The 12,599-nt window shown below is 41.1% G+C and overlaps 1 protein-coding gene across 1 annotated transcript in view; it reads left to right on the top strand.

The window, feature by feature from the left end:
• The window catches only part of LOC107298405 (conserved oligomeric Golgi complex subunit 5-like), a gene marked incomplete at both ends in the record, with an annotated part of 119,479 nt that overhangs the window by 67,981 nt on the left and 38,899 nt on the right, over nucleotides 1-12,599 (top strand). Inside the window, 3 exons of the mRNA XM_015827781.1 lie at nucleotides 3,455-3,617; nucleotides 5,088-5,200; nucleotides 5,299-5,376. Coding sequence (XP_015683267.1) covers nucleotides 3,455-3,617; nucleotides 5,088-5,200; nucleotides 5,299-5,376 — 354 coding nt within the window. The remainder of the gene's footprint in view (nucleotides 1-3,454; nucleotides 3,618-5,087; nucleotides 5,201-5,298; nucleotides 5,377-12,599) is intronic.

The following is a 12,599-nucleotide window of genomic DNA, read 5'->3' on the forward strand; positions in this document are numbered from 1 at the left end:
AGCGAAGAGGCATGGTTGAGGTGTGTGAAGCTAGTAGGTGTCAGTGAGTCATGAGTATAAAATTAGAACGGAGGATTTAGTGAGTGGATAATCGGGCATCCACAATTTTTGATCCAGACTTTCCCAGGCAGGTCCACAAATATCACATTCCACTGTTTCCAGTTTATCACAGTTTAAACATAGGAGTTAAATCTTTATATTTTTTTTAATCTATTTGCATCCCACCTTTATTATTTTTACAAACAACTCAAGGCGACAAACATCTCCAGCACACCTTCTCCCTTCTATTTTTCCCGTTAACAACCCTGTGAGGTGGGTTGGGCAGAGAGGGGGGGGGAATGGCCCAAAATCACCCAGCTGGCTTTTATGACTGAGGCGGGACTAGAACTCACAATCTCCTGATGATTGGCCCAAAGTCACCCAACTGTTTTTTTTTTTTATAACTATAGCAGGATTAGAACTCACAGTCTCCCGGTTTATTTTGTCCACAATCAGCCAACTCATGGCGAGGGCAGGATTTAGGACTGACGGGCTCCTGGTGATTGGTCCAAAGTCATCCAGCCGGCTTTCATGGCTAAGGCAGGACTAGAACTCGCTGTCTCCCAGTTTTTCGTCCTGATGCCTTAATCGCTAAACCAAACTGGCTGTATATTCTGATCATCTTATACTAAAAACAAATCTAGAGAACTAATTATTGCTACCGACCGAACCTCGGTCTGTCTCCTTTTATTCAGTGCTGCAGTTTCTTTGAAGAATTTGTTGCATAATATTTAAATGTCTGTTATTGTCGTCCCCCCCCCCCCCCAGTATTACAGTTCCCATCAGAGTTAATCAGCAGTATCAATCCATATTGTGCCAATGATATAAAGGAGAAGAGCTTCCCATTAAAAAAAAAAAATTGCACTAGCTGGATATTTACTTTAGTATGACGTGTCGAATGTTAGAAATAAAAATGACGGGCCCAAATTCTTTTCGAACCCCAGTAATATCTATTTATAGACCGAGGGATAAACTTCTTTTCTTTGGTTTATTCATGAAGACAAGTTGGTGTAATCATCCTAGCATGGCACCAAATAAAAAAATTAAGTATGCAGCTGCATAATCAATGGAATGAAATGTTGATTAACAATCCTCACCCCAATCTTGAGGAGAAATATAATTAGTAGCTGTGCTGGTATCCCAGAAGATGCGTGAATAGGTCCGTCCATTCTGAGTCACGTTGATTTATCGTGACGAAGTCATTTATATCATAAACTTTCCATTCAAAAACCTTATGAGCACAACAAGTATGTCCTGCCTCTTTTATCTCCTTTGACGGCCTCCAAGGTCCCTTCCAACTATTATTATTATTATTATTATTATTATTATTATTATTATTATTATTATTATTATTATTATTATTATTATTATTATTATTAATCATCACACAGTCAGCCAGATGTTCAGACTGGATTTGGCATTTTTGTCTACCTATCGAGTCCTCCCCAAGGACCTAGGATAGGCAGATGTGAATGTTTGATGGTATTACAGATATCGTCGCAGGATGGAAGCAGTTCCTAGTAAGGCCGCCTTTTGCAATTGACTAATAGCGAATTTGTCAATGCCGATGATGGTGTCCAAGTGGNCAGGCACTGCCACGTCCACTATCCAGACTTTTTTGTCTTTCTTATCGACAATTGTTAAGTCCGGGGTGTTATGTTGCAGGTGCTTGTCTGTTTGAATTCTGAAGTCCCAGAGCAGTTTAATTTTATCATTTTCTATGACTTTCTCTATTTTATGATCCCACCAGTTTTTGCTTACAGGCAAATGATATTTCTTGCAGATATTATTATTATTATTATTATTATTATTATTATTATTATTATTATTATTATTATTATTATTATTATTATTATTATTACTGCGACTGTCATAAACATGAGCCAATTACCAAGAGTCCAAATTTTGATCATGTGACCTTGGGGATGCTGCAATCCAAGCCTGAAAAACAGTCATAAGTCACTGTTTTCCGTGCCGTTGTAATTTTGAACGGTCATTAAATTAATTTTGTAAGTCAAGGACTACCTATACCTGGGGTAGGCAACCTTGGCTCTTTTATGACTCGTGGACTTCAACTCCCAGAATTCCTGAGCCAGCATGGCTCAACTTGGAAACCTCTCTCTTTCCCCTCAGCGTGGCTGGCTCAGGAATTCTGGGAGTTGAAGTCCACGAGTCGTAAAAGAGCCAAAGTTGCCTACCCCTGACCTATACTCATCCCCCAGAATCTAAATTAATTTATTTTCTTTATTTAGGCCTTTATTTATTTTGACTTGATCTGTTCTTAACTTATATCATTTGTGCCAGTTATTGAACTAGCCATCCATATATTTTTGTGTCTGTTGCCAATACGCAGCCATACTGTGTATTTCTCACGTTGTCGATAAAGCAAATGATTCTAAAAGCTGTTACCTGTTTTAATAAGATACATGTTGCCCTAAATAATTTTTCCCCCCCCAGTCCTCGCAGTTCTGTTTGTGCAGGTTGTTGCCGACGTTGTCGACGGCTTGATTCTTAGCAGGTTCTAAGATAATGAAATTAGCCGCGCTACGAATACATGCACAACATTAATCAACAATATCTTCTACAGCACAATCCAAATTGTGCCTGGTGAACCTGGAGGAAACATGGCATAATTTTGGCTTCCCTTGGGTTGATAATCTGATTTTTCCTTCTCCTACACATAATCACTTTAATTTCTACCAGCCCTCTTGTCTTGCTTTCCCTCCAGCTTGTTCATTAAATTCTGAATAATTGCATAATCAAAGCAGAAGTGCACTCTCTGAAAATTTATGCCACAAAACCTAGGATTACCTTTCGGTTTCTACATCGATTGTTATGGCATAATTTTTTCCGACGATGAATGCAAACAAGAAACTAATTTGTGTTTTTTTCCCCCACAAGCAAGATTTGAACCGTGGGGGCAATTGGCCTGCTTTTTATACTTTGACCGTTTAACAGACTATATCCAGAGTTTGAAAGACTTGGTGACAGAGAGTCCTCGACTTTCAACCATTTGTTTAGTGACCAACTCAAGTCACAGTGACATAGAAAAAAAGTGACTTATGACTGTTTTGCACACTTAGGACTTTTGTGGTTATGTGATCCAAATCTGGACACTTGGCAACTGACTCATAGTTATGACGGTTGCAGTGTCCCGGGAGGTCATGTGATCCACTTTTGCGACCTTTTGACAAGCAAAGTCAACGGGGAAAGCGAGATTCACTTAACAACCGGGTTGCTAACTTATCAACTGCAAGGATTCACTTAACACACGATGTAAAACAAAACCATCTGAGTAGGAAGCAATATTTTATTATAGGAGCTTGGAAGAAGTGCTAGACCGTTAAAGGTAAATCTCTTGCTAAAAACTGATTAATCATTTCTTCTTAAGCCTTGATTTCTTTGTCTCTTGCAGAATCCTACTCAGGAAGGAACCGCACTTCAGGTTTTCTACAATCTTGGAACCTTAAAACCTACAATTGCTAATGTTGTCGAGGGCTATTGCGCTGCCTTGGAAGAAAATGTCAGCAACGCTTTGGATTTTAAAGTTCTGACTCAGCCTTCTCAAGCCGCAAGAGGTACCCTAATATACTTTTGGCATATTAGACCAGGGGTCCCCAACCCTCTGTCCGTAGACCGGTACCGGGCCACGACGTGCCAGCAACCAGTCCACACAAACAAGCAAAGCCCCATCCGTGGGATGCAGGCAGCACGTGAAACCAGGCCCCCTCCGGTCCGTGGGAAAACCTTTCTACACGGAACCGGTCCCTGGTGCCCAAAAGGTTGGGGACCTCTGTATTAGACAAAACCATGCTTCGTAATTTGATAGATTCCCCATCAATGGGACATACAGGTAGTCCTCGATTTACGAGCGTTCTTTTAGCGACTAGAACGGTTCTTTAAAAAAAAAATAGAACATGGAATATCTGCGAATCCAGTCAGAGCCGAAGAAGCTTCTGGGATGAGAAGCGAAACGTCTTCAAAGAAAAACAAGTCCAGCTGCCTCCTGAAAAAAAAGCACTTTTGGGACAATGTAAACTTCAACTCCCAGAATTCCTCAGCCAGCCACGCTGAGGGGAAAGGGAGAGGTTTCCAAGCTGAGCCATGCTGGCTGAGGAATTCTGGGAGTTGAAGTCCACAAGTCATAAAAGGGCCAAGTTTGAAGACCCCTGCTTGTGGACTTCAACTCCCAGAATTCCTCAGCCAGTGTGCCTGGCTGAGGAATTCTGGGAGTTGAAGTCCACAAGTCATAAAAAGGGCCAAGTTTGAAGGCCCCTGCAGTAAACGTTGAATTCACGTCGCCGGGATTTTGACGGGTGCCTCTCCTTTTAGCTAATAAAATATCCCACATTCCGGAGAATACATTATACCGAAACCGCTTGTAATCTTAGCCTTTAATCCGACATCAAATATTGATGAAGGAAAAAAAAAAAGGAATTACACACTGTGGAGGCTTTGACATTTTAGTGCGAAAAGCAGTTAAATGCAATATCGCGCTCAATTATTAATGCAGTTAAAGATACCCTTCTTACAATTTGAACCGGAATTTATGATTGCAGAGCGAGAAAAAAATAACGGTGTCACTTAACTTTGTAACTGGGAACCAGCAGGGACTTTCTAGAGCGGTGGTGGCGAACGTCTGGCACGCGTGCCACAGGTGGCACGCAGAGCCCTCTCTGTGGGCACGCGGGCCGTCGCCCCAGTCCTAGGCCTTCAGCTGGGTTTTATAAAACCTTTTCGCTTTAGGCCTCCACCGCCTCCGTGTGCAAAAAAAAAAAAAAAAAGGCTCAATCAATCAACTTCTCGCGGGGAAAAAACAGATCTCGCAAAACTGGAATTGATTGATTGAATTTTTAAGTCCCACCAGTCTGCCATTACCACCGCAGCCACGCCCATCCAATAGGCCATGCCCACCCAATTGGCCACACCCACCCAATGGGTCACACCCACTCAAGGGCCACCCCACCCGGCACCCGACAATACTTAAGTGGGTTTTGGGTTGCAGTTTGGGCACTTGGTCTCTAAAAGGTTCGCCATCACTGATCTAGGAGGTCCTGGCCGAGCAGCTATGCCCACCCCAGGAAACACCGCAGCCTTCCGAGCAGCTCTCTGGACCAACATGGAAAAACTGATGGATCAGATCTGTGCAGCTTGTGGACAGGTATGTGGTCCCTCAAACATCCTTTCCTTGGTTTGAAGCCTCCATAAAACATCTCAAGAACTTGGACTTCAGATCGCGCGTTGTTATTTTTTTTCCAGGTGCAACATCTGCAGAAGGTCTTGTTGAAGAAAAGAGATCCGGTTACCCACGTGTGTTTCATTGACGAATTGGCAAAGGTAAGATTTCTAGCTTTGCTCTCCGCCGAAATACGGACAGTCCTCAGTCGAGCCCAGAATTTATGTTGCTAAGCAAGGCGGTTGTTAAGTGGGTCTGGCCTCATTTGACAATCTTCCTTGCAACAGTGGTTAAAGTGAATCGCTGCAGGTGTGAAGTGAATCGCGGGACTTTGCTTGTGGGAAGCCAGCTGGGGAGGTTACAGATGGAGATCGCGTGACCCAGGGACAGGGCAACTGTCATAAATTACAAGTCAGTTGCCAAGCATCCGAATGTGGACCATGTGACCATGGGGATGCTTCAACGATGGCTACTTGTGGAAAACCGGTCCCTTTTTTCAGTGCTGTTTGCTCACACTGAGAGCTTATGCACCAGAGACAAATTCCTTCTGTGTCCAATCACATTTGGCCAATAAAAAATCTGTTCTGTTTCTCTTCTCTTCTATTTCTCTTCAGTTTCTCATTCAGTTCTATTTTCTATTATTTTTCATTCCATTCCTTTTTATTCTATTACATTCTATTATATTCCACTCCACTCCATTCCATTCTATTCTATTCTATTCTATTCTATTCTATTCTATTCTATTCTATTCTATTCTATTCTATTCTCTCCATTTCATATTCTATTCTATTCTATTCTATTCTATTCTATTTATTCTCTCCATTTCATATTCTATTCTATTCTATTCTATTCTATTCTATTCTATTCTCTCCATTTCATATTCTATTCTATTCTATTCTATTTATTCTCTCCATTTCATATTCTATTCTATTCTATTCTATTCTATTCTATTCTATTCTATTCTCTCCATTTCATATTCTATTCTATTCTATTCTATTCTATTCTATTTATTCTCTCCATTTCATATTCTATTCTATTCTATTCTATTCTATTCTCTCCATTTCATATTCTATTCTATTCTATTCTATTTATTCTCTCCATTTCATATTCTATTCTATTCTATTCTATTCTATTCTATTCTATTCTATTCTCTCCATTTCATATTCTATTCTCTTCTGTTCTGTTCTCTCCATTTAATATTCTATTCTATTCTATTCTATTCTATTCTATTCTATTCTATTTATTCTCTCCATTTCATATTCTGTTCTGTTCTATTCTATTCTATTCTAGTCTAGTCTATTCTATTTCCTATCTTGTCCTGTCCTGTCGTATCCTATCCAATCCTATCCTGTCCTATCCTATCCTAAACAAAGGGTTGTAAGTCATGCTATCTGTTCATGCTTACAAAGACATATAATCATTTTTTTTGTATTTATTGGCAAAGAAAGGGAATAAATGCTTTATGACAGCAAAAGGTATTCCTGAGGAAGACCCAGAGGTAAAAAAAAATATTGCCGGATACTTCGAGAGGTATGGAGTGATAACCATTGCCCAAAGCTTACAGAACCATTTTAACTGCACACCTGGCGATCAAAACAGCGCCTGTTTAACGTCGCCAGGCGAAATGAGTCAGTTTTTGCTTCGCGCTGGTTGTCACAGCGTGGTTTTTCTGAAATTCAACTTGACAAGGTGGAAGATTTTCCCTGGCAGCTTTCGATGGGTAAGGAATGGTAAAGCAGAATTTCCACCTCCCATTTCCCCCCCCCCTCACCAGTCCTGTTACAAGTGGGTGAACAGCAGATTGCAGTCACCAGATAAGCATCTGGAGGGGGTGTTTACTGTCTCCCCCAATTTTTCTGGAATAACAGAATAACAGAGACCCTCAGGAATGATTTTTTTGGGAAGGGGGGTCTTGTAAGGAAAGGACAGCCACATGGGGAAAAAAAATTGCATCGCCCTGCCCGTTCAAGCACGACACCTTTTGGGGCCAAACGGCTGTGAGTGGCTGTTTTTTTAAATTTAATTCAGGGGTATTCAACCTTGACATTTTTTATGACTCGTGGACTTCAATTCCCAGAATTCCTGAGCCAGCTTAGCTGGCTCAGGAATTCTGGGAGTTGAAGTCCACGAGTCATAAAAGAGCCAAGGTTGACTACCCCTGATTTAATTTAATTTTGTTTTAGCGGAAAAGGGCAGTTAAGACAATGCAATAAATGCCGTGTGGCTTGATGAATTGGTGTTGTTATACATCCGTCTCTCGATTCAGCCATCTGTTTTTTGTTTTGAAGTTTTGTCTTCCAAATAATTACGGCCTGCTGCACCTCCGATAGGAACACCTTTTGTCACCTGTTGTTTTCCCTTGTTTTAGAATCTTATTTAGGAGCGCTTGATGACTAGTTTTCCCAAGGGCCAAGGATGGCGCAGGTAATCCTCGACTTAACAACAGTTCGTTTAGTGACCGCTCAGCGTCGCAACAGCACTGGAAAAAAAAAAGGGACGGCCGTTTTTTCACACTTGCGACACGGGCAATGAAAAAAGTGACTTACGACATTTTTTTTTTCACATTTAACGACCGTTGCAGCATCCCCCTGGTCATTTGATCAAAATTCAGACCTTTGGCAATTGTTTCGTATTTATGACGGTCGCAGGGTCCCAGAGTCATGGAATCCCATTTTGTGACCTTCTGACAAGCAAAGTCGGTGGGGGGAAGCCAGATTCACTTAACAACCGTGCTACAAGGAGAACGTGCCTAACAGCGAGGACAGTTAACCAGTGGAACAAGAATGACCCTGCAAAACACAACTTTTACTCCTGAAATAAAGTCAGGCTTCCCCAATCTTTTCTAAGTTAAGGGCATGAATACGATTGACACGATAAACCTATTATCTTCCAGTTTAATCTCCAAATACTCTGATCCTGAGCCAGGGAAGCCATGGGAAGATTTAAGATCAAGCTAGCCATCCAAAAATGGATCAGGAGTGAGTACGGCCCATATAAACTCAGGAATAATATAATCATATGATGCACAGGTGCTCAAACTACAAATTCTGTTTTTAGAAGCGGATTCAATCCCTCTTTTCTTGTTCTTCTCTCCCAGTTTTGTTCCTGACTCTCATTTTTGGTTCAGGTTCATGTTGCGTTCTGTTCATTTAGTACATTTTTGGAGCGAGGAGTCTGGATTGGAACCCACATTCACGCGGCACTACACCATTACCACCGAGAATTAATTAGGAAGAGGTATATAATAATGTAAAAAGTACCGTTGGCGGTCTCTTATGTTGAAAATGTCTTTTTATTCCTCCCCACCTCCCCACCCCCCGTGGAAAACATAAAAGCAAATGGGAAGGCAGTGTCTTAAGCAGATGGGAGAGACACTTCATGTGCCATCTGTTTAAAAAAGTAGAAGCTGTAGGAAAAAGTACTTTGGGGAGAGCTTGTAAGTGGCACATTTAATATCAATATATGTGTTCAGTTACAGTAAATGCAGCTTGTACGTTGTAGGTCGTGCTCGGCTTGTTGTTGTTATTCTTGTTGTTAGTTGCGATGTCGTGTCTGACCATCGCGACCCCATGGACCACGTTCCTCCAGGCCTTCCTGTCCTCTACCATCTTCTGGAGTCCATTGAAGCTCACGCCTACTGCTTCAGGGACTCCATCCAGCCACCTCATTCTCCGTCGTCCCCTTCTTCTCTTGCCCTCCATCTTTCCCAGCATCAGGCTCTTCTCCAGGGAGTCCTTCCTTCTCATTAGGTGGCCAAAGAACTTGAGTTTCAACTTCAGGATCTGGCCTTCTAAAGAGCAGTCGGGGTTGATCTCCTCTAGGACTGACCGGTTGGATCGCCTTGCAGTCCAGGGGACTCGCAGGAGTCTTCTCCAGCACCAGAGTTCAAAGGCCTCCATTCTTTGGCGCTCAGCCTTTCTTATGGTCCAGCTTTCCCAGCCATACATTGCAGCTGGGAAATCACGTGACCCCAGGACGCTGCAACCGTCACAAATATGAGTCCGTTGCCACATGACCATGGGGATGCTACAATAGTAAGTGTAAAATAACCAGTCATAACTATGTTATTTTTTTCAGTGCCACTGTAACTTCAAACAGTCACTAAATGAACTTTAGTGTAAGTTGAGGACAAATGTATAAAATTCCAGGGGAATTTTTTTTTTTTACAGGAAGAAACAAGCAAACGTTTTAAAAAGGGTATTAAAAAAGACACAAACACAGATGCATTTAATATCCCCCTTCACTGAATACAGATGAATGTATGGAACAATATTAGTTACCCACCCCTTACAGAACAGCCCCGCCCACATATAATAATAATAATAATAATAATAATAATAATAATAATAATAATAATAATAATAATAATAATAATAATAATAATAATAATAATAAAGTTGGAAGGGACCTTGGAGGTCATCTAGTCCAACCCCCTGCTCAGGTAGGAAACCCTATACCATTTCGGACAAATGGCTGTCCAGTCTCTTCTTAAAAACTTCCAGTGTGGGAGCCTTCATCGCTTCTGGAGGCAGGTAGTTCCACTGGTTAATTGTTCTAACTGCCAGGAAGTTTCTCCTTAGTTCTAGATTGCTTCTCTCCTTGATTAGTTTCCATCCGTTGCTTCTTGTCCTGCCTTCAGGCGCTTTGGAGAATAGCTTGACTCCCTCTTCTTTGGGGCAGCCCCTGAGATATTGGAACACTGCTATCATGTCCCCCCTCGTCCTTCTCTTCATTAAACTAGACATACCCAATTCCAGCAACTGTTCCTTATATGTTTTAGCCTCCAGTCCCCTAATAATCTTTGTTGCTCTTCTCTGCACTCTTTCTAGAGTCTCAACTAATTTTAAACTGATAATTCTATTTGCAAATTATCAACCTGTCATCTATCTACTACTTTAATGGCAAAATAGTTCATGGGCAAGAGTAAACTGACAAGCATGAAACAAACAAGCAAAAGGCAAGAGTAGTATGTCAAAATCCTGTTAGTAAATTATCGTTGTATTCAACTCGTAGAAAGTTTACTACAGCTTCTTATCGGTTCCTTCTTCTCTGATGTTGCACAGCAATTTGGAATTGCACAACATTTGGAATTGCTGAATCAACAGCCAAAATGTAGACATGCTTGACAAAAGCAGTTCTGAGTGATTGAGGGAACCAATTGCAACTCCGAGCACTGCTTTTTTGTTTTTTTTAAAAAAAATATGTTTCATTAATTATTTTTTTACATAATCACCTTAATATTTGGTAAACGTATTTGGTAAACAATCAATAACAATTAGTTTCTATAATTCTATAGTCCACCTAATAGCTCTGCCTGATGTTCTCTTCTTCCAAAAACGTTCTCTTTTGCCAACCTTGAATTAATATAACTATTTGGATAAATAACAATTCAGTATAGACATTTTTCTAATATTTCTGCAAATAATAACCGCATGGATCTAAAGGTTCTTTTCTAACCGATCATCTCGAGGGCCTTATCGTAGATCGCTGTTTAAAATTCTTATTTAAATTTGTTTTCCCCGCAATGTTCAAAACATTCTTACCGGTTAAGATTTTCATTACACTTAAGTATTTCAGTCTTTTTTTCCTCATACAGGCCATCCCAACCCTTTTACATTTTTCATATCTTAAAGAAAAAAAAATCGAAAAGATTGTTCCAGTATCTCAGGGGCTGCTCCAAAGAAGAGGGAGTCAAGCTATTCTCCAAAGCGCCTGAAGGCAGGACAAGAAGCAACGGGTGGAAACTAATCAAGGAGAGAAGCAACCTAGAACCAAGGAGAAACTTCCTGACAGTTAGAACAATTAACCAGTGGAACCACCTGCCTCCAGAAGCGGTGAATGCTCCAACACTGGAAGTTTTTAAGAAGAGACTGGACAGCCATTTGTCCGAAATGGTATAGGGTTTCCTGCCTGAGCAGGGGGTTGGACTAGATGACCTCCAAGGTCCCTTCCAACTTTATCATTATTACTATTACTATTACTATTACTATTACTATTATTATTATTATTATTATTAAAAGAAAAAAGAAATAAGAAGACAGTATACTACTTAAACTCCAAGCACTGTTCGTTATGGGTAGTAGCAGTTATCATCCATCAAAAGTCAGAATCATTTCACCTAGATTAACCCTTCTTAAAATGTTCTGAGTAGGAAGACAGATCTCTGTTTGCCCACTACTCGTGTAAGCTTAGTAGCACCAAAGTACTACTTTGCCCCTTTTTAAAAGGGCACTCTGCCCCTTCTCACAGGAGACGGCGACATGAACCCTGAGTTTTACATTCGGCTCCCTAATTGCTGCTAGCTACTGTAAGCTAATGCTAGCCTTGTATTTACTTTCTGCAACAGCTGCACTCCGGGGTAGACAGGGCCCATCTGTCTCCTTGGAAACTCTGCAGCACAAGTCTTGTCCAGGAACAGATGGCGGTTCACAGACCTGCAGACCCTTGCAGAAAGAGAAAATAATAATTTAGCATACTTTAGCAAAGTACATCTTGGGATTTACAAATTGTTGTAGGGTCCGAGATGAGACGTTTAGGAGATAGAGGAGAAAAGCAGGCAGAGTTGGAAAGCAGAGTTAAACGCGCCATTGGTTTGGAATCCTTGTGCAGCTGCTCAAATCCAACCCGTGGATTTCTGTTGACCCTTACCTAGCGTCGGTTTAGCTTCAACCGTTAGTTGACTAGAGTCACGTGTGTGAGTAGCAATAATAAACGCTCCTGTGCTTTAACTCAAGGAATGCTCCTGGTGGATTGCACCTGACAGGTGGATTATCTATAGTGTGTTGGGTCTCTTGAGCTTCCTTCTGCCTTGTGGCAAGCGGCGTTTTTGTGGTTTCCAAACTCTGGCTCAACTTTGACTAGAACGAGTGGCGATTTAATTTTATTTGGTGAAAACTATCATCCATGCCTACCTTGTATACTTCCCCTTCCTCTAATGTGTATTCGTATTAACCCATAGTGTGGCTCTAATATTATTGTCCCTTTTATTAGCTTTTATTTCCCCTTTCTACAGGTTTCACACTTTTAGTATTATTACTATTATTTCTCTGTCGTTGTGCAAGTACACTGAGTGTTTCTGCACCAGAGACAAATTCCTTGTGTCTAACTACATTTGGGAAAATAAAGTGTCCCATTCCATTCCGTTCAATTCTACCCAGTTCAGTTCTGTCCAACTGTGTCCTGTCCCGTCCCACCCCACCCGTCCCACCCCACCCCTGACGCCCCATCCCGTTTTATTCCGTTCAATTCTGCTCCATTCCATTTTATTCCTTTCCATTCTACTCCACTCCCTTCTACTCCATTCCATTCTACTCCATTCCATTCTACTTCATTACATTTCATTTAGTTCCATTCCACTCCGTTCCGTTCTATTCTATTCCATTCC

Source organism: Protobothrops mucrosquamatus, unplaced genomic scaffold (genome assembly GCF_001527695.2).
Source record: "Protobothrops mucrosquamatus isolate PMUCROS unplaced genomic scaffold, P.Mucros_1.0 scaffold3943, whole genome shotgun sequence".
NCBI classification, from domain to species: Eukaryota; Metazoa; Chordata; class Lepidosauria; order Squamata; family Viperidae; genus Protobothrops; species Protobothrops mucrosquamatus.